This window comes from Chaetodon auriga, chromosome 4, assembly GCF_051107435.1.
Source record: "Chaetodon auriga isolate fChaAug3 chromosome 4, fChaAug3.hap1, whole genome shotgun sequence".
Lineage (NCBI taxonomy): Eukaryota > Metazoa > Chordata > Actinopteri > Chaetodontiformes > Chaetodontidae > Chaetodon > Chaetodon auriga.
The window spans coordinates 15,545,093-15,567,353 of record NC_135077.1 but is presented as its reverse complement, the minus strand read 5'-3'; the positions used below and the strand labels follow the sequence as shown (position 1 = coordinate 15,567,353).

Below are 22,261 nucleotides of genomic sequence, written 5' to 3'. Positions count from 1 at the left end.
ATGCCAATAGGTGTCAGAAGTGGGCTGAAGGCCCTCGGGGTCCATTGTTTGGAGCGCCTTCAAATGCTGAGTTGTCAAGACAGATGTGTGATGAATGTGTTTGTGCCTACAAGAGAACTGAGCTACCCTGTGTATATTATCTTTGTGTGCATTTGTGTGTGTGTGTCTTATTCCACATTGTGCCCTGGTGAGGAAAGTCTCCCTGCAGGTTACACTGCCCGACCTCAACAAAGCATTTACCTCCCTGAACAAACGGACAGAGAGAACAGAGATACATAGCCACCAATCCTCCGATCTGTCCATCCAGTCTACAACCTTTCAGCTTTCCCTCCACACGGTATGTGTCTAAATATTAAATATATTTAGTGAGCACCTATTTGTGGTTTGTAGAAAACTGAAGCTGTAATTCACTTTATTGTCTTTTGGTCATCGTGTCCGTCAACAACAAACCTTGACAGACGGTTCTGGTCTGTCGAGTTGTTCTGGTTCTTAATATCCTCTCAGTGTTGTAACATGGTCGTGAAAGCTCGCAGACATCATGATGTATGCATCTCAGCTGAGCAGCATTCCTTCAGCCTAAAAACTTTGCAGGTTCTTTCCCGACAGCTTTGACTTTGAAGTTTGCAGATAGTAGCTGTGGTGAAAGAACCTGTCCTGCAGTCAGATGGCCAAAACTTCTACCACCAGACGAGTCCCAACTGTCCTTAAGCACATTCTTTTTTCCTCATGGTGGCTTAAAGTGCGAAAAACTGCAATGCAGACATGAAGTCTGCTGTCTGCCCTGCAGAGAACAAATAGGACCGCTGTGATGGATAAGTGGGTTTATTTTGTAGCACCCACAGCATGCCTATTCATCAAATGACAGACTTTCACTGGAGACTGAGAGTCATTTCTTGGCCATGAGCGTGCTATAAATACAACGACAATCGAAATTACACGTTAAACCTTCAGTTCCACATTCGACCTTTTTCCCGAGGGAGGCAGACGTTTAATCATTTAAAATGAGCCGGCCAACATTGTTTGAGAGCTCCAGAAAGCTGCATCAGCCTAAAGCACAAAAGTTAAAGTTTGAAATCCTGGTGACAGCAGGGTCAGTGGTGAGCAAAGGCACAGCAAGTGTATTATTTATAAGTATAATTTATTAAAACACAGTCTCATTCAGCGTCTCAGCCCCCTTTTTCAATAAGGTCCCTGTCAAGATAGTAACAACAATAAAAAACATCTTATAATATGCATTACTTTTAACTACTGTACTAAACATTCATGGCTGCCGTGCCATGCCGCTGTGCATAAACACCTGTTCGTGGTGACACACGAGCCAATAAAACAACCATTAGATCAACACCTGCTCCTCACATTACCTTTTATTTGACGCAGGCGGCAGCACAGAAGAAAACAATACGCAGGAAACAACACATCGCAGCACACAGCGGACTGAAAGACCAACATCAGAACAAACAAACTAATTCAGATTAATACAAAAATAATAAAGGCCACAGAGGAAGGTGGAAACTTTTTTCACCTCATGTAAAAAATATTTCACTCCCACTGCTGACGGCTTTGGAAGTTGTTGTATTCATTTAGCTGCATTTCCAGGGGTTTTGATTGCTGGTGAAGACCTCAGTTTCTGTTGTTCTTTAAGATTAAGTGGGAATTAAAGAAACAGTGCAAGTAGTGCCACTCCAATATTGTGTGACGCTTTGGCATCATATCATGTTTTGACAGATTATTTTGGTAATATACACGTTATAATATGTGCCTCAGTATTTTCATTGATTACACCATATCCCATCTGATTCAAGCTTTTTTTCGATTCCAGGCAGAACTCACATCCATGGAGGATTTTCTGAGTTTCAAGCAGAGCACTGACTGCTATCCGCTCAACAGCACCGAAATATTTTATTATTACGCTTCACTAGGGCTTAATTATTCATACAACTAGTAAAGGATTTCATTCAATTGCAGCATATCTGCTTGTTGAAGACGAACCCAGCAAATCACCATGTTTCATTTTTCTGATCACAGCAGCCTAAAGCTCATTGTTGTCGCTGACCAAAGCGCCTGAAAGACTTCTGATTTCTGCCTTTTCTCAACTATCCTCTGCCACCACGTGTGATATCTTCTTTTCTGTCTTACCTTCATGAAGGGGTGGATGAGTGAGAGGAGAGACAGAGGGCAGGAGGAAAGGTGATGGAGTAGAGAGAAGAAAGAAAGGTTGGAGATGGACCTGAGATGAGCAAGTTGAGGGGTAGGACACAATAAGACTTTTATAGCTGCCTCGAAACTCATACACATTTAAATACCTATACCCCCACTCACCCACCACATCCCCACCTCTCTGTATTCTATCTATTCTGAGAAAGGTGGGGTTGTTGTCAAGATGTGACGCACACCGTTGGCCCCGGAGTGTGATGGCTTTTTTTTTGTTGTTTTTTCCTGCAGCACTAACAAATCACACACAGGCCCATTAATAATACCACTTTATCTGACTGCCCTCAGACCGTATCGCCTCCCTGTGTGACCCTCTCCTTCCATCCTTTTTACTCTTATCTGCTTTGATTTATTCCGTCGTCATCTGCGTCTTCTTACTGCTGCCACTCTTTTGAAAAATATTTTTAAGATGGGGTTTTAAGATGAGAAGGAAACTCAGGCATTGCAGTCTGGACGTGCTGTGCTGTTGTTTTGCTCTATGCTTTCCTGCCCAACTCTTATGGGCAATTATTAAGCACAGAGACAGATAATATGTGCTGTAAGAACTTAACATGAACTTAAAATGCAATTCTTTCTCATTCCATCATGTTTTTATATGAACAATGGATGGCATGTCATGTGAAAGGTGTCACTCACACCAAGTTATAACCTCATTTCCAGCAGCAACAAGCAGCAGCTTTCAGCAAAAAAAGCTCTGATAAACCCACCGCTGTACATTACCTGCTCAGCTCCAAGCAGCATTTAACAGCTTAAGAGCCACACAGTCAACACACACATCTTCAGCCCTTCTTTACAAAACTCAGACTTCTTTCTCACAAATGTGCTGAGGTGGAGCTTGTGCAGTAGCATGGCCCTCTCACTGCTATGGCTTGATTTCTGGTTCTCCTGAAGGAAAGCCTGCTGAAGCATTATTTCACCCCGAACAACCTCTACTCTTCACTTCCTTTCTCCCCGTATCTCTCCTTTCATCTCTTCGGCTCAAACTCTGTCCATTAGTTTCCTAATCTCTCGTTCACGTCTCCACCCCCTCCACTTTCCTCTTTCCATATCAAAGAACAGATTTGCCCCTCTTTCTCTTCACTCATATCTTCTCATGCCTCTTCCTTTATCACTTATCAATCTGGATCCTGACACCTGGTGTGACTCACTGTCTCTTCCTATCTCCTTCTGTTTCTCTCTGTTTCTCTTATCTTTTGTCCTGTACGCTATCAAGGCCAAGAGAGGAATTAATTGGTATGGTAGCCGCATGTATGAGAGATGGAAAGAAAGAGGGAGCCACGTGAGCTGTTACAGAGCTGCAGTCAGTTAAACAAGAGGCCATGAGGCAGCGGACTCACTTTGAGGTGAGGTGATGATATTGATGTTCCTTTACGCAGATGTTAGTATTGGCTAATCCTCTGTACTTCAGCATCAAATGCTCACCTGGATCGCGCTCACTTGCAAATCTTGTGTGCCAGGCAGAGCTTTAAATCTTGCAAAGCTTTCAGCCAATTGCCCGTTATCACCTTTTTAGAAAGGAGTACGACAACAAAGTTTCCCGGCAGCAATCCCAAGGCGGATGTTGCATTTATGTGGACTGCACCTCGTGGCCCACGCTGTTTTCTCGATCCATCGTTCATCCTTCAAAAGCTGAAAATTTGTTAAGGTCTGCAGAAAATAAGTTCAGATTTGTCAAGAATGGCTCCCAGATCAGGTCCTCACACCTAAACGAAACTACTGTTTACTGAATGCAAGCTGTAGTCCTTTCATAGCAGAAGAACATCACTCATACACATCAAAAATGTTACATTATAGATGAAGTCCCTGTTGTCCAATCTTGAAACTGCGCTGCTCAAATACATTATGCTGAAAAACTGCTTTCTCTCTAGCTTCCTCCTCCCTCTTGAATTACCCCTAATATAATAATATATTAAAATAACGGAGATGATGAAGGGGTAACAATGTTATTAACACCAGCCAGGAGAATAAACACAGTGTGAGGCAGAGGAGGCAGAGAGGATCATAAAAAAAAAATGTCTTCAATAACTTTTAACTCTGCAATGCAAAAAAGAGACAGAGAGATGAACGCATACAGTAGACGTATACATAGATACTGGTTAGTCAGAGATCTCCTCAGATGAAAATAGAGAGAACAGAAGAAAGACAGTGACAGACAGAGGAAGAGAGAGAGACCAATTAAAGGTGTTTTTAATGAACAACTTGGTGTTCAGCTACAGGTGGTGCATTAAGTCATGGCAGGGGGGGACCACAAGCCACGGCTGAGTGTGTGTGTGTGTGGTACTGATATATCTGGGGTATCCCTTGTCTACTTACCCAAAAATATTGGCCCTAAAAGTAAACATGGGAAACCCAGTGTCTCATTAGAATCTCAGATGTGTGCTCGCACAGTGAGGACTCACTCTCCTGCTGTAACCCTTAAATTGCACCTTATCATGTGGTATAAACTCATTTTAAACAACACAGCCGCTGAACGAATGATGAAACAGCTGCATCTGGGAGTGGCACCAACAGAAGGGGGGTAGCGCATCATTTAACGAGGTGCTTTTTCAGTAGAGATTAAACTTTTGAAATTCGCAGATTACATTGCAGTTACTAATGTAGCTAATGCTCCGTTACTTTGGCATTTTGGGGGGTCAGCGTCTCGCTCTGGATGGAGGTTGATTTCAGTTTCGTCTCTGCGTGCTCAGTAGACAGACTGGTCCTGGTCATGTTAGCTTTGTACAGGGGCAGGAGGTGTTGGCAGGACTGCCTCAAAAGAGGACGATTCACGGTAACTAGCTGTTGTGTGTTCGTAGCTGGCTCGCTAACATTTGGTGCTGGTACACCTGATTTTGTTCAGCGGTGGAGGGTGTGTGAGTCCTGCTGTGTCACTGTGAGGTCGGGATTGCTGCTGCAGTCAAATACAGAAAGACATGGAAAAACAGATGTGACATATAGATGGCGAGGCTTTGGAGTTGTTTAAAGGAACCTGTGGCTGAGCTACAAACTATCTATTGTAACTGATTAAAGATATTATGCAACTTGCTCAGCTCTGCTCAGAGATGGTCTCAGTTGTGGATATCAAAGAGTTTGCAGTCCTCAGCTTGTGCTCATGTGAGTTGGTGTCTTAACTCCAGCACCCCTCATAAACTCATGGGATCAGTTCAGGCCAGCATGTACAGTGGAGTGGGAGAAGGAAGCCCCACTCTTTGGCAAATGTGCATGACTGCTCTGCAGGCACTGGTTATAGTGGTATATTTAGTGCTAATGTTGCGGCTGGTGTGTGTGGGCGTGTGTGGGAGATGGTGAGTTTTAAAAGGAATGCACCAAGTTGTTGGGAGTTTGGTTTGTCACACAGCCAATGTGTTAAGTAATGAGAAACTCAATCTTCCACATCTCCCTGGTAGGTCCCTGATTGTTTTGTATGAACCGTGTTTAGGGACAGTGGGTGACATTATCTCTGCAAGAATATTAGAATTTCATGTATTAAACAACCCTGATCCCTTGCAGTCAGAGCTTTAATTCATTTGTGGTTACTGGCTCTATCCTACACGGTAACTAAATTTAAATTATATTTTGGCTCTCATATTTATATAACAAAAAAAAAAATCCCTAGAGGTGCACCCAAACTATCTGTAGCACTGAATTCCAGCTCCTTATTACTCACACTGTTGCTATAGTCACAACATATTTGTCTATTTTAGCCACCACAAACGTTTAAAGCCCTGCAAACCCTCAGTTTTCAGTTGTTCTGATTAAACAGACTTCTGTTCAGGTCAAAGTTGGGCGGTGGCCAGTGTGGGAGATGGGAATCAATCAGAGTCTGAACATGCCATCACAGCCCTGAGAGGAGGTGTGATGTAGGTGAGAACACCTGTGTAGGTGCACCAGGGGTCTGTAGGAGCTGGTCAAACACCTTCAACTGTGAAGAAAATATTTGTGTTGGAGGTTCTTATTTCAGTTAATCAACACGTAGCCTGTTGTTCACTATAGGCTAATATTTGTTTTCAGTAAGTTTGATTTGGTAATTTGCAGGTCTGAAGGCCTCGAGGTTAAAACTGGGCTAAATTTGCTGTCCAGATGACATGTAACTGTTTCAACAGCTTTACAATGAATTGATTTGAGTTGTTTGGTGAATCCTCCCATCAGGCTCAGAACTGAGTGCTGCACTGTGGCTGCTCACTGCTCCTCATACTTAAATGCAGAGATTTCACTAAACTTTAATGATAATCAGTCGCTGTTTTACAATAACTTTGCCAGCCATGCTCATATACATAACCATCTTTTAAAAACAAACACAACTCATTGTTTTTGGCTACACCTTTGAGGCAGTGGATTCCAGATTTTGGATAAAAACTCTTGAGTTGTACCACCTGTATCATAGTAAGGAAGTGACACTGTGCTCTGCTGTGAAGTACCAGGATTTACATGAGCCCCGTGCTTCCTCTTTCTACTTCCCTTGTGATGTCTCCATGGTAACCAGCTGTCAACATTGTTTGTTGAGACCTCCTGTCAGTCTCACTTCTGTTTCTCTGCGTGTGTGTTTACGTGTGTGTTGTGATACCTGTTTGTCTGTCAACTTAATGGCTTGTTATATTTCATCAGTTGATGCTTTACAGTGTACTAATGTTTCAGAGTGATATTTCAGGGCTACAACACACACACACACACACACACACACACACACACAGACTTTTTTTCACACATATACACATTCGCAATCCACAAATTCTCCCTCTTACATACACACACACACACGTACACGCACAAGCACAATAGACTCTAGCAGCTGGCCTGACCTTGAAGATAAATACACCCTTGAAAAAATGTTTCTGCAATTCATGGCTGGTGATGGTCTGTTATACAAGCAGCGTTTCAAAGAATCCATCTCAGGGTCCATGAAAATGGATATGGAGACAATATGTGCTGCAAACACACATGCACACACACACACACATGCACACACACAGTTCTCTATGCACCATTGCACAGTATTGCACCCTTTGTCTTTTTCTTACACACACAATCAGAGCTCAGACTCTGTTTAACACAAGCAGATATTCACAATTTGTCCTCATACACACTCAGGAACACAGGAGCTCAGGAACACTTTGTCAAGCTGTTTGCAAATGACAGCATTCTGTTTTATCTGTTTTGCACAGCATCCCAACAAGTTTTTACTGTTTGCAGACTAATCAGCTGAGTGTAAGTCTGTCACGACTTTGAAACACTAATGCAAACAGATAAGAATCACTGTGAACACTCCTTCAGCGCACCTTGTTTGATTTACTGAAGCATTTGCTGCTGTAATCCCTGCCCGCCTCATCTTTGTCAACCTGTGCATGCAGCCCTTTGATGCAGCGATTCAGCTGCTGTAGCTCCAAAGCAAACACAGGCTGGAGTGCAGGACTAAAGCTTAAAGTGGCCGTGGACTTCCTGTCTTTATGTGGGAAACAACTGTAGGTGAGTGGTTCACTGAGCCTATTATTGTGTGTGATATGTTGACAGACAGGATGGCTGTGTTGAGAGTCTGAAGACTAACTGAAAGAAAGATCAGATGGATCAAGATTAAGTAGAAATTATAGATTTCATCTCAAGTAGTTAAGAAACTCGTTTAGATTAGACGGTAAATCAGGGTTGTTATCTCTCTGTCTCTCTCTCTCTCTCTCTCTCACACACACGCACCCTCAGCAGAGCAACAACTTTGCTGACATCTAGTGTCATAATCTTTAATCACCTCTGATTTTTCCCACTCATTTCCCCTCAGATTTATTCCCCCAATCACCAGCCCTGGTTTTATTATCATTTACTTCTAAAGTACTACGACAAAAGATAGATGAGAGGTCAACACTGTGTTATGAAGCGTTTGCACAAGGGTGTGTATGTGTGTCTATGTCATGCAGGTGACATGGAGAGTGTGTACTTTCTGCTTCAGGTGAGATAAGAAGTGAGAGAAGAAAGGAAGAATGTCAGCACACGCAAGAAGAGAGTTGACTATACAGGTGGAGGCAGATTATCTCCTGAATAGCTGATCCTCGTCAGAACCTTGATAACAGCCTTTATTTAACCGAACCGCTGGGAAATTGTAAAAGGCTGCATTTGTAAAGCCCTTTAGTCAGTGGCCCATTCACACACCAATGGCAGCGAGCTAACAGGCAAGGTGCTGGCCTAACCATCAGGAGCATTTTGGGCAAGGACGTTTCAACACGTGGGCAGGAGAAGCAGTGTGGAGGTGTCTTACTGCTGGAGGAGCCGGGGATTGAACCACCAACCTTGTGATTAGTGGACAACGCGCTTTACCTCCAGCTGTGTCAGTGTTGTGTTTACAGCTTGTTCTGCTGCCACCAAAAAATCTGTTGATGCAGATTTGTTATTGCAGTTACAGTCAGCTCCTTGAAGCTCTTTGCTGCAGGTACTCAGTGTTAACAGAGTGACCCTGAGATGAAAAGGCTGAGTCCAGCTCAGAGACGCTCTTTATCCACCATCTCCCCTGTATGCTTCAGGTCTCAGAGGATGACCAGCCTTTAGTGGTCCTCTTCAGGACTGAATTCACACGACCTTGCCAAGCAAGAGGAGAAGATGGATGTCTAATAGCTTAAAGCACAACAGTGGAACGAGTGCAAGTGCAGCAACAGCAACAAAGAGTACAAAGAGCTTCAAGGTTCTGCAGCGTCTCTCCAGAGCACAGACGCTGAGAGTGAAGCTGAATAACTCCACATTCCTCCAGACAGGTGATGCAATCAGAGCTTTGAAAGACGCTCTCTTCTATGTTTTGAGTAGTTGCACATTACACCTTCCCTTTAGTTTCCTTGCATCTTCTCTACTTAAACTACATTAAGTCATCAGAACATTGTTGTCACAGAAATATGCTCATAAATGCTAAAAACATCACCAAAGGTCTCTGGAAAACTTCCATCTTGGTGAAAAGATTCTGCCAAAGTTACGAGTTTCTGGTGTCGGCACAGTTGCCCTCTCAGGTTAAAGCAGCATAAAGTCACACTAACTGAAGTCACTGCCTGTGATCATCACTCAGTGAACATGTCAGTGTCTTCATGAATGAGAAGATGTGCTGCTGGTGGCTCTTCTATCATCAGTCTCTCCCATCTTTCTAACTGCTCAGTTACATAAGAAATGACTTACACTGATGGAGGTGTGAACTTTTAGCTACATCTCAACTGACTTGTGCAGTGCAACCTGTGTTATGAAATTCTAGCGCCTGCCCAACATCAGAAATCTGAACAAACCAGTCTGCTTGAGCAGCTGGTGAGCTTAGGACTGATTTTTGAGTGTGTGATATTTCTCTCCATTCATATATTGAGCTATGATAACAGCTTACCTCCATGGAAATGTAACCACCTGACAACATTTGCCATTAGCCAATATGCATTTTTGCTATCAACCACGTTCAAAGTAGAAAACTTAAACTGGAGTCAGGTTGTGCTTTTTGTTTGTGTGGTGTAAATTAACAATCCTCCATTGTGTGATGCAGTGTGGGAGGCTGGGAGAGGATGCCAGCAGCCATCAACTGTCTTCCTTGGTCAGAGTTTTTACAGTAATCAGTCATATTGAATGTGGGATTGATGTTAGAGATGGGGCATGTGGCGCTGCAGGTGTGCACAGACTCTGGAGGAGACGGCTACAGACAGGAGCTCTGTAAAAATGATCAGAGGAAGGCCGCTTCCTGTGAAGTGTCCAGAGAGTCCCAGGGCATGGTGTGATGCAGAGGTTTCTATTTTTAAAGCTGCTTTTACAAACATATTAACAGTAAGTGATTTTGGCACAGTGGCCTCTACAACAAGGGAGAAAATGCAAAACCTCGCACAAAATAATTGTCAATCTGAAACTAAATAACTTATTTAACCATGATTTTTTTTTTCACTTCACAGCACTCATAGTGTCGACTGCATATTGGCACAGCTTCTGGGTAAGTTTTTAACCCCTTCTGTGTTTAATATTTGCAACTGAATCTGCCTCTGAAACTGAAGATGCATTTTTAGCTTGACATGCAATTAAAAAGTACTAAGCAGTGAGGGTGTGTGCTCCTGCGGGAGGAAACAGGAACACATGCTCCAGAAACATTTCAAGACACAAAGATGGAAGGTGACAGGAGGGCACGAGCCGCTCACGGCCAAATCACAGCCTGTGTGGCAGGTAGACAAAAAGCCAAGAGTAATGCAAACAATAGAGCCCTGTAAACATGTGTTGTTCAAGGCCTGGCATGCTGAGAAGAAGATGAAAATGTACTGAAGGATGTATTGAATGAATGATAGTTGATTATGTATAATGGAGCCAAATGATAGTTGCAAAGGTGCTCTCTGTGAAAGACACAACAAACGCTCCTCGTTTAACTGGAAATTCAAGTTTGTACACGTACAGTGATGTTTCAGAGTATTGAGCATCACAAAATAGGGGGAAAGAAGTAGTTGAGAGAATTTTATTTAGTTATTTATTTATTGATGAACTGACTCTTTAACATAAGCCCTCCTGACATTTACCTGTTTCCGGGGCACCTCATTCAACTCAGCATCAACCAGAACTGCTCCATCAGCCTCTCTATCACCATACCTGCCGTGTTATGTGTCACCTGAACCCCATTTCAGGCGCTTTTTCGGCCCAGCCCGTCAATTTCGGCACGTGAATGCACCATCCTCAGGTCATTTTGGGGAACTGTCGCTTCCTGTAGCCTGTTTCCGCACAGTTAATTAAGCTACGCCTGCGGGCACTTTCAGAGGCAGTCAGGCAAAGAAGGCTGTGCTGAGAGGAGTGCGCAATTCAACAAACACCTTTTCTCCGCACGGAAAGTTCAAGTTTCTGCGCTCGTCTGCAGTCGATCCTGTGCGCAACATCATGTCGCTGCCGCAGCAGTTACGGGACGAAAGGTGAGTGTTTGTCGGAGTGAATGTGTGAGGAATCGCTGCTGTGTGATTTTGACTTTATGTCGTGCTCCACAGCGCATCTGAACTATAAAAGGGTTATGAAACTGAACTGGCTGTCTGTTCTGCCGCAGTGTTTGCAGAAGTTTTGTGGCTGCGCAGCTGATTCTGTTTGTTTGTAGTTTAAGTAATTTGGTGTTTATTGTATAAGTTGGTTATGTTTTATATGAGTGGTGAAACTTTGACAAAGGACAACATTTGCAGAACAGTGTAGCCTCGGATGGACTGTGCAGACCTCTGACTTTAATTCGTTTTGAAAATGTTTACATGTTCAACATTTAATATTGTAAACCCCATCATTTAAAATCTCATAAACTGAAAAGCTACTTTTAACTAGATTATTTCTTTACTCAGTGACTTTGATCAGCTGCCCGATAACATTCCCATCAGTGCCACCATCGCTGATACTGAGGAGAAGAAAGGCTTCATCGACTACTTTGTGAGTTTAAAAAGTTACCGCAAACCTTTAACTGAGCTTAGATAACAAAACGATAAGAGGAGAAATCAGCTTCATGTCTCTGTTTCTCTTCCAGAGGTTTGTGATCGAGGTGAAGACTAAAGGAGGGGGCAAGTATTTCATCTACAGGAGGTACAGAGAGTTCTTCAACCTCCACCAGATCCTCGAGTCCAAATACTCTCCTGAAGACCCAGAGAAGCCTGGTCCCAACACCTGCGCCCTGCCCTCTCTTCCAGGTGTGTGTGTGTGTTTGCAGCACTGATAACCGCAGCGGCACAATATTCAGCACGGTGTCAGATTTCACATTGTTCAAATGCATGTCTGTCAGAGGCCAAGCTCAACATTCAATTCATTACGCCCTTTAATTCTGACTGTGATGCTTTCAAGTCGGACAGGCGTGAGGAACTCTCTGACCCAAACTGTGCAAACAGTCATGGTCTGTGATTTCCAATTTTGTTAAGTTGCTCTCCTGGCAAGATGAATTGTGCCCTGGATGCTGGACTTTATCAGCATAAAACGCTTCGGTAGACCGATCAAAGTCCAGACGACATTGACCGAAAGACCAAAATACATTAGCTGGCTCTGATTTGAACCTTTTTGTGTTGAGAGAACAACCTCAGGTTTCACAAGGGCAGCTGGAGGAAGACCACAAGTAAATGTGAAATGTGTTAGTTGACAAAAAAAAAAAGACTAACTGTCTTTTTGTCCTCATTCAGCTAAGTGTCCCTTCTTCTTATCCAAGTACATTAAGTGCAGTGTTTGAACAGGAGTCAAATTTCTTGCATGTGCACACATACTCGACCAATAGAGCCGATTCTGATTCTGATTTCAGGCAGTCTAGTTTAGCCAAAACCAAGATCTTTTTTCTCATTTTATATATTTTCCCCTAAGATTTTATTAAATCATCATGATGATAATGTGAAGGACAGATAAACGCAGCATTTTCAAATACACCAGTTAGTAAATTAGCTGCTCCAGTATGTACAAGGCTGTTGTTCATGATTTCAACGTGCAACGCTTTTAGCCAGTTAGCTTGCTAGTTTTACACTGAAGTTCCTATTGCTGCTTGAATTAAACTGTACTGTGCACACACACTCCACTGAATAGCTGCGTTTGAGTCCTGACTGTGCTGTGCTGATGTCGTCCTGATATGCACACAGTACCGTCTCGTCTTTTTTCATCAACAGTATTTCATGTCAACACAGACTGCATGTAAAAAAACACGGCAATGAGGCAGCCGAGGGCTCCAGGTAAGAAAGCAGAGAGCGCTCGCACAAATTAGTTCAACATTGCTCAAGTTCTGCAGCAACACAATGTGGCAACATCTATCAATACTCTGTGTTGGCCAATCAGTTATGTGCAAGCGCACCTTCCTGCTAGTTTTCTTTGCAATGTGCCCGGTGTCATATTAAGCCACTGTGCACTGTTTCATTCTGTGATAAGACTTCAAACTCATGGATGCTTTTTATTCTCATTTCACTTCTACCTGCAACAATCCCACCAACACAGACTGTATGTAACGCACTCTCAAAGTACAACCTTTTCGCTTGTTGGGATCCTTCACCCTGTTAACATCTGCGCATTGTCGATCAGTAGTTTTACACTGTAGGCAGTTAACCAGGACGAGCATTGCAACAGTAAAATAAGATTAAATATGGCTAATCAGCCACCAGTGGGGAGGTCAAACTGCAGAGCAATAACACTTCAGATATATGCAACAAATACAGCTTTCTTCCTAGACTGAACACAGTAACAACCAAGTGTTTGAAAAGCAAATAAAATCAAGGATCCCAAAGTAGAAAAAGTGTTTTAGAGGATTATGATAAAGAGATTTTAGGTATTCGAGATCAATTTTATTCCATCCCATTTGACATCACCCCACAGTAAAGGCTGCATGCAGGTTGCATTGCTAAACAAATCCTCCTTTGGATGCTTCACTATAATGAAACCTGTAATTCTAATAATAAAGGTTGAACTTCCTTCTTTAGAGGGCAGTCAGCAGGGTTACTGCAATTTCCAGTTTGTCAGTGATGACAGTGATTTTGCAGTGTGGAGCCTTGGCAGAACAGAGGAAACATTGTACTTTACCGCATCATTCCTGGCTCGTCACGCCGTAACCTTCACGTGCACGCTCACTCTGCTCTGCCTCATGCATATGGAGAGGAACAGACTGACTTCATGGTGACAGCTGGCTGAATTTTCTCCCTGTGGCTGGAAGAACCGAGACCCATCTGAACATGATTTTAAAAGCGAGGATCTGCTGCATGTGCTGGACATGGATTTGTTATGTCTGATAGCATAAATCGACCAAACACCCCTCCTGTTTTGCTCCCTCGTGTTCAGAGTGGATTTGCTCAGTGAATTTTAAAACGAATTAGTTGCAGATGAAATCGAGGAAAAATAGGAAGAATAATTACTGTTGTGGCTCTTAAAGATTTAATTAAAATGTAGCCTGAGTTTCATGTGAACTTACTTTTCTGTAAATGGAATATTACTCAAGCTGCAAGGTTGTACTGACAGAAAAATGCTGCGTCTGAAGGGAAATTCCTACTCTTAAAATGTTTTCAGTGGAATTCAAATTGTTTCGAGTCCCGATCCGAAGCCTTTAATATTGGGCCATTATTACTGATCTGATATATTTACCTTCATGTAGATTAAATATGTATCTGAAACATTAAAATAACAGCGGCAGCCTTGAACTTGCCCCAAATTCCGAAGCCTCCGGTTCAAAACTGAGTTTATGAGCTTAAATTATTGATGTTACATGAATGGGAAAAACTGGAAGAACGTAACGACTGAAACTGATGTGACGCGACTCGAAAGAGAGAAGACATGTTACGCTGTTGCTACAGAGTGAAGCGTCTTCCCTCACTAATGATCTTTGGCTGAGAGCAGAGACCAGCTTGTAGAGACCACACGAACCCAGCGAAGCCAAGTTTGATTTAAGTCTGGCATCAAATTACTCATGAAATGCACATTAGAAATAGCCACAGCTGGTATGATGATAATTGGTGTGTTAGCATCTCTGTCTGAGTCAAATAAGAAGTAATTCAAAAAATGAAGACGTTCACACACTCTTAGTTTTTTGTTTTGGATATGCAGCAGGATGCTCACACTGTAGGCTGTCATAAAGAAGAGCAGTGCTACAACACTATGAGGCTGAGGTGACAAAACACAGCACAGACTTTAGTTCAGCTGATACTCACTCGTTTGGATACGTCCAGATCGGCCCCAGTATGTGTAATAACGAACAAATAAAAAGTCCCAGAAATTATTAACGTCTTTACAAATGTCCCTCTGTTGAGCTCCATGAACTTAATGTAAGTTCAAGACCCCCAAACGGTCTTGAAATCATTTCCCCTTCTTTCAGATATGCCTGTAGCAAAGTGTCATGTCGTCAGGCTAAATGTCAAAAACTGTGCACTGCCGTCAGTCATCATAGTGCCACGAGGAGTATGTCCTACAAGGTCAGTCTAAAACCTCATATCAGAGGACTGTAATAAATAAGTATAATCCTCAGTGACATTCAGAACAGCCAGAAAAGAGCAGCTGGATGGAAGGACAGATGGGTGCCATGGGGGGAAATAAGGAGAGGAAGTGGAAGGAAAAGCAGCCATGTTGAAGGAAGGGGCTTTGGGAGAGATTTGTACATCTATCCAAACCCAAACATCCTTTTCTACGGGCAGCTTTCTCTAGTTTGCTGTCGCGCTCCCAGGCCAACAGGGGGATAGAATCCCTCCACTTTTGCCCCTGGATCTCCTCCAAATCCATCAATCCTGGAACGCCTCTAAACCGAGGCGGCAGGGTTCTTTACTTAGGTGGTGATTGAAGCGCCTCAGGCTGTTTGGCCAACCTCTGCATCTACATGGTGCTTTTATCCAAAGCGAGACACTTTGCTCCACAGCCATCCCAGTAGCTGTGACTGGGTGCGAAGGCTCCTCAGCCTGCATATGAAATGTATCCTGGCTGCCATTTCCCAGTGTGTCATTCTCCAAGCATCCACTTAAAGGTCATGCCTCTAAACCTGGTTCACAACAGTACATTACACATCCTTGTGCTCCCATGGAAATCTCTGGAAGCTTCTACTATTGTGTCTCTTTCCTCCACCATCGTCATCTTTACCCAAGCACAGAAGATCACCAGGCACTGGATGTGCTTCATACAATGTGAATGGGACCATCAACAGGACCCTCTATCCTTCAGCTGGAACTCCTCTCCATGCAAAAGTGCTGCACCTCAGTCAGTATATAGGCTCAAATAAGTGTGGACATCATCATAATACAGGCTGTATTATTGGAAATGGTTTGAGAAAGTATTATTCTGTGAATGAGTTTTTGATTTCTTTCAGTGTCTCCGTCTCTTTTTAATGTCCTGCCCACAGGGAAACTGTGGAAGTGACAGAGTTTTAATGATCTTCCAGACCAGTCACAGGGTTTTTAACAGCAGAGCAGCATTGGACTTTTGACTTATGAGTCAATTCTGGGTCATGCTTATTCTCTAATGACCCTTTTTTTTTGCTTAAGAAAAACTGTGATTTGAGGAAAATGTGGAATGATGTGGGTATCAGTGCTATCTGCTAAAGCCACTGGGAACAGCAGTCTCTTGGACATTTAGTAATCTAAGTTAATGGGAAGTTTATCTTGACAACATACATTCAGGCCTCAGTCAGTGACTGGGCTGCAGTTCGTCCGTGTTTGTCCGCTTGTCCTCATCTCCCTGGTGGCTTCGGTTTTACTCTGCAGCTCATTGTTTTCCCATAAGTCAATCTGTCTGGGAGCTGCTGTCAGCGTCTGTATTGATTATCGGAGGCTGGAAACCAACATCTGCAGCAATAAGAGCCTGAGGGTTCGGAATGGGTGGCTCGGACCATCGATTTAGGACAGATGAGGATGGAGTGAGGTGTGTGTGCGTGTGCCTATGTGTATAAATTACAGGGGGTGAGTCAGGTTGCACTGCTTTGCACTGTAATCACACTTAAGCTGCACATAATTTGTGTCTGTTCAAACTCAAATGGCTTTTGTGTGGCTGTCGACTCATGAACAGTGTTTTTACAAATATAAGGATATAAGGAAAGGAGTCCAACAGTATAACTCTGCTTCCTTCATCAACCCTCAGGTTCCATTAACACCACGTTAGGAACTAGTGGACAGTATCACTAATGTAATATTTACTGTACTGCTTAATACTACTGCGTATTCTAGAGTTACGCCTTCAGAGTATCTTCATCTGTTTCATTTGCCTGCTGCATCTGTGGTGTTGTCTTGTAGCTGGAGCTCTGCCAGAACGGCATCCAATCCAAGCCATTAAAACAAGGCTTCTGCTGTTCTCTGATCTCTGGACTGTTTTCTCAGCTCCTCTCCGTCCTCCCTGAAGTGTCTCTTAGTTCCCCTGATGGTTACTGTATGTGCTGTGTGCCAAACGGGGGGTAAAGTTACAAACGATGCCTCTATTCTTGGCGTTTGTTATAACCTGCTCAGAGGAGCAGATGAGTGAGAGTTTGCCTCGTAGTGTGTGCATGTCAGCAGCCGTGGAAATGCATTTAAAACGTGAAATGAGTTTTTTTTAAGACTGTGAACTGTTTGTCCTTATTACAATGGATCTATTGTATAATGGTGCAAAACAATGAAAATTGTTGTCTTTTGTAGTGTTTACGTCCTGATGTAACAGTGAATTTACTTCAGTCTTCCAACTGATATATCACTAAAATTTACCACAGGGTGATACGTTACCCTCACTTTCTCCTTTGTTACCTGTCAGAGGTTATTTTTGACAGGGCTTGCTCATCTGAATCGAGGGTTTAAGGACAGCGGGTGTCGTGTGCTGTACAGAGTGCCTGATGTGTGACTCTGTAAATAAAATGGATTTGACCTGACTCACTTTTCAAAAGCCCGTCATTTTATGATTCAGGTTACTAAAATCTCTCTGATCATTGTCCCCTGACTGTCCAGCCCCTGTGTTTCACATGATCATCTGACCCACTTTCAGTTTATTACCGTGACTCAAAGCAATCAGCTCAGAAAGCAGCTGCGGGTGGTTCGATGGATTTCTTTGCCCTGGTTAAGGTCTCACAGGCTCTGTATGGTATTACTGTGGATTCTTAGGGCTGATAATTCTTTTTTTTCATAGTTTATTCAAAGTAACCTGCTATAGACACATTTATTTCAGTCAAACCTTTGATTTTTTTTATGCAACAGCATAATTTAGCCACATACCAGAGCAACAAAGCGTTCATTAACATTTTTTTTTTTTACACCAGTTCTTTGTAGACGTTAAAGCAGTCTCTCTCATCGCCGCTTTCTATATCAGGAAAGTTCTACTTTTCTACAAACTCTGATTTAGCATCTGCCACTGAGGAGTCTGCTGGATAATATTAGATCCGATGGGTTTAATTGCGGTGCCAGATCTCATCAGGATGGAGAGGGAATAAGAAAGACAGCAGGGAGAGAGGAGGGAGACAGAGGGGAGGGTGGGTGACAGGTAGGAGCAAGAAAAGGATGTTTGGTCAAATTGAAACTGTTTTGATTAATGAAAAATAATGAAGGGAATAAATATCTCAATGCCAGACTCTGTTTTGTTCCTTTGCTCTTTTTGCTTTGCTAGAATTAATTTAATATTCAATTTTCTGCAATATGTAAAATTCTTTTTACAAGATGTGAATGGACATGTAGTTGAATTTAGCCTCTCTCCATCATATTAATCTAAATGTATGAGCTGCTGTCTTGACATCAAACAAATTCTCCTGCTCTATTGTTTTATAACAGGTGTAGCCTTTGTGCTAAATGCAACATATGTATTACTTAAGAAAAAAGCCGTTCTACAGGAGATTCAAGGTCAGAGGAGCATTTCATTCAGTGAGGCTCCAGCAGAGGGTGAGCGGATGAGTGCATGATTCACCAGTAAGTGAGCGAAAGAGTGAGTTTGTGTCTGCGAGTGATCGAGTGAGTTATCTTGCTCAAGAGTGAATGAGACGAGATGAATTGAGAGAGGGGAGAGAGGGCTGAATATCATGGCTGAGGGTCATTAAGAGTGTGCTAAATTTGATTTAACAGCAGCATTTGATGGCCTGGGATGAGTTGGTGAGGGGCCGCATTCAGAGCATTAGGAGTCGGCACTGTGCATCATAATTTTCACTGGACTCGAGGGGGGTGATACTCGGGATAAAGGGTAATATGTCAACATTCTCAAGCAGGGTGTGTTTTATGGAGGAGCAGGGATAGATGCATAGATCTCCGTGCAGGTAAACATCCCCTTCATCAGCTGTTTACCTCCAACTGCTCCAACATGCTAAGGCAAAGATGAAGCACAGTTTCAACATGGTCCTAACATGCTGATATCCTTTTCATTCCACCTACAGTGTTGATAAGTCATGACATCATCATGCACATACCTGTAAACTGAGCTACACCTGGTCTGAAGTCCAGTATGTGTGAAGTGTGCACCCTCCTCTTCGTCCATGAATACCAGTGTACGGTTTATATCTGACCCCTGCTGAATTTATTCCTGCACCTGTTTCATTCTGAACATTTTTCTCTTTAGGAAAAATCTTCATTGGCAACAAACAGGAGATTGCAGAGAGCAGAATCCCTGAACTCAACACGTACATGAAGGTAATCATGCTTAATTTTATGCACAATGCAGCCTTTTGCTGCACAGAGGTTGTGGAGTTGTTGGCATGCTTGGAATCTTCTGCAGCGCGCAGTGCAGAAGCCTACAACTTGGTGGGCTGAACGATGCTGTAGGTGGATAAGCACTGACTCGGATATTTCAGCAGTAGTTTTCAGATGGAGCTCAACATGTAGGCGTTGCTGCTCTCTTCTCTTTGCTCTGCCCTGTGCCCACATCACGTCTGACTGACTGTAGTTGTGGGACTTTTGACATGTTTCAGTGTTGCTCCATCGCTAAAAACACGATCAGGTTCTCTTTCTCCCACTCACTCACTTCTCTTTTCTGCTTTGCTCTTTTTTTCCCGCAACCTACGTGGTTCTCACTTTGCCACACTCTCTCGCCTTCGCTTGCCTTGCACTGGTAATCTTCCTCGCTTCATCTCCTCTCTTTCATCCACTGCTTCCACCCTTCTTGCTCGATTCTCCCACCACCCTTTCTCCCTCTCCCACTCTCCTCACACCCCCCTTGTCTCTGCGAACCTCTCTAACCATTCACCTTTCTTTCCCTCCTTTTCCGTCTCTCCTCCACCTCAAACACTGCGTCATTACCTTGAGTCCGTCTTTACTCCATCCTTTCCTTCCTTTCTTGTTGGTGAACTCCATCTCTCTTGCCTCATCCTCCCTCCCTCTCTCTCCTCTCTCCTCTCTCCCAGAGGTTGCTGGGTCTGCCAATATGGTTTTTGCTCGACGAAACTCTCAGGATGTTTTTCTACCAGAGGGACCAGGACAGCCAGCACCAACCGCGAGCCCTCAGGCGCCTCCGCCCCAACACCCGCAAAGTGTAAGCCCCCCTGCACACAGTGCTAGTAAGCACACTGAGTGACTGGTAGTGATGCTTAACAAATAGCTGAACCCCTTGATCAGCAGGCCAGATGTGAATAAATATGAATATATGAAAATCAGGCAGGCAGATTCTTTTTTTTCTTTCATAATCAGGGCTTCAAATCAAATGAGACAATACTCCAATTATATGAAGTGTGTCTGGGTGGAAAGGTGCCAACCTTGGTGAATCAGGCTTACAGCTGGAGCACCTGCACTTAATGATGAAGGGGGTTATTTGTTGGCATTTGAGGGCTTCTTTGTGACCTAAATTGATTTGCATGCATTGCTTTGTGATCAAGTGAAGGGCCTCAGTAAAAGCATCCAAGGTCCTCAAAACAGGACCGTGGTGTGTGAAGTATCAGAGGCATCATCAAGACGGGCAAGTGCCTCCTTTATCTTCTAAAAGTGACCATAATCAGTGTCAATGTATTGCCATTAGGTTTTTTTAAGAGCAGTTTTCATCCCTTGAATTAATGAATAGAAATGAATGAATTAGGTAATGTTTTGAAATTAAAGTACTTGGAGCAGACGGGGTTCAGGTCTTGTTTGATTACAGAGTGGGGATCAAGGGAGGGCCTCCAACAACATGATAGGCCTTTAAAAATAGAAAAAGGAAACAGAGAATGGACTTTACCCCAAAAGCATAAACCTCAAAATGCTTAGACTATTGGCTTTCTGTTAATAATTAAGCTGGTTACTTGAATTTGATTTTATGGTCAGCTCTTATCAGGGAGGATTCAACCAAACAAGTAAACCAGTAAAACACCACATAACCAGACAAACACATAAACCATAGCAACCTTGGTATGTTTGAATCTGTTAACATGTTAGCTACACTGACATTGTCTGAAATGTAACAGTGAGTTGTACAGCGCCATACAATAAATGGCTCTAATTTTGTTATCGTAATCTATTCTTGGATTTAACTCTTTTATGTATTTGTATGCCTCTATACCCTATACAGTGCTGACTTGTCAATCAGGCCTCTAGAAATTGATTTTTGTAACTCTTTATGGATGCTAAGAGAACACTTAGATCATTCTCACTAGATGAGTGCTATTAAATCTGCATATAAGAAATTCAGCAATGGATTTTTAATCTTTACTCAAACGCTCCTTAATAAGTAGCAGTCTGTTAAGTATGAGTGGGTCTATGAGACACAGAATCTAGAGATACAGCATCACGTACAAGAGTGAGATACATTGTCATGATATAACCAGGACCCAAAATAGATAACAGTCACCCTGTAACCCAGTGACAGGTGAGACAGCTGTGCAAGGCTCTCTTGAGTTATGATGTCCCATTTGGCCAGTGAGTGCTGCCGTGATTCCTCCCATCTCATCCCTGTATCTCTCCCTCACATCATGAATGGATGAAGTTAAGTAGCAAGATGGAGGATACTTAAATTTGGCATTGAGAAAACTCCACAGAGACTTATTACCCTTTTTATGGTCCACTTCCTCATTCATAACAGGCTTCCGATTGGCCCATTTCCCTGGGGTCATGTTACACCAGCAGGGATGTGGTAACAGGGACTCTCTCAACAGGAAATGATGCAAAGGAAGACTATCATGACTTACCCTGTTCCTCCATTTGACCTGCTTTTATATGCACGTATGATTGGTTTGTGTGTTGGAACTTTACGGGGAACTGTGGTATTTCCTCTTTTCAATGTTGTCACATGTTTGATTCTCTCAGTCCTAGAAAACAAATGCATTTTATTTTGTTGAATAGTTCTAATATTCTACAGTTAATTCTGCTTTGTTCGACCCTGGCAAGAGCTTCTTGACCTGAAATTGATCTTTGTATTTGCATGAGAAAAATGCTAAGATTTGATAAAAGTTCAGCATTCCTAATATATAGGTGTAGTGTTTAGGACACCACTGCACTGACCTTTATGAAAGTGGCATGCCAGTGGCCCTCTGGGGCTGGACATAGGCACGGCAGCACTTTGAGCTAAATGCTAACATCAGCGTGCTAAAATGTTCACGTTCACCATCCTAGTTTAGCGCGTTATCATGCTAACATTTGCTAATTAGCACAAAACACATAGTAGAGCTGAGACTTATGGGATGGATGTTTTGCAGGTATTTGGGCTTTGACCAAATTATTGAACACATGAAATGTCATTACAGTCCATCCTGAGGGGGAGCAGTAATGTCTGCACTAAATTGCATGTTAATACTTCCAATGGT

General features: G+C 42.9%; 2 protein-coding genes across 2 annotated transcripts in view; one reads left to right on the top strand and one right to left on the bottom strand.

The window, feature by feature from the left end:
* Positions 1-22,261, bottom strand: part of pvalb7 (parvalbumin 7) — a 35,725-nt gene that overhangs the window by 3,009 nt on the left and 10,455 nt on the right. The window lies entirely within an intron of this gene.
* ncf4 (neutrophil cytosolic factor 4) overlaps positions 10,931-22,261 on the top strand; it is a 28,725-nt gene continuing 17,394 nt past the window's right edge. The window contains exons 1-5 of the mRNA XM_076729066.1: positions 10,931-11,069; positions 11,478-11,562; positions 11,657-11,816; positions 19,117-19,187; positions 19,898-20,025. Of these exons, the coding sequence (XP_076585181.1) occupies positions 11,038-11,069; positions 11,478-11,562; positions 11,657-11,816; positions 19,117-19,187; positions 19,898-20,025 (476 nt within the window). The 5' untranslated portion in view covers positions 10,931-11,037. The remainder of the gene's footprint in view (positions 11,070-11,477; positions 11,563-11,656; positions 11,817-19,116; positions 19,188-19,897; positions 20,026-22,261) is intronic.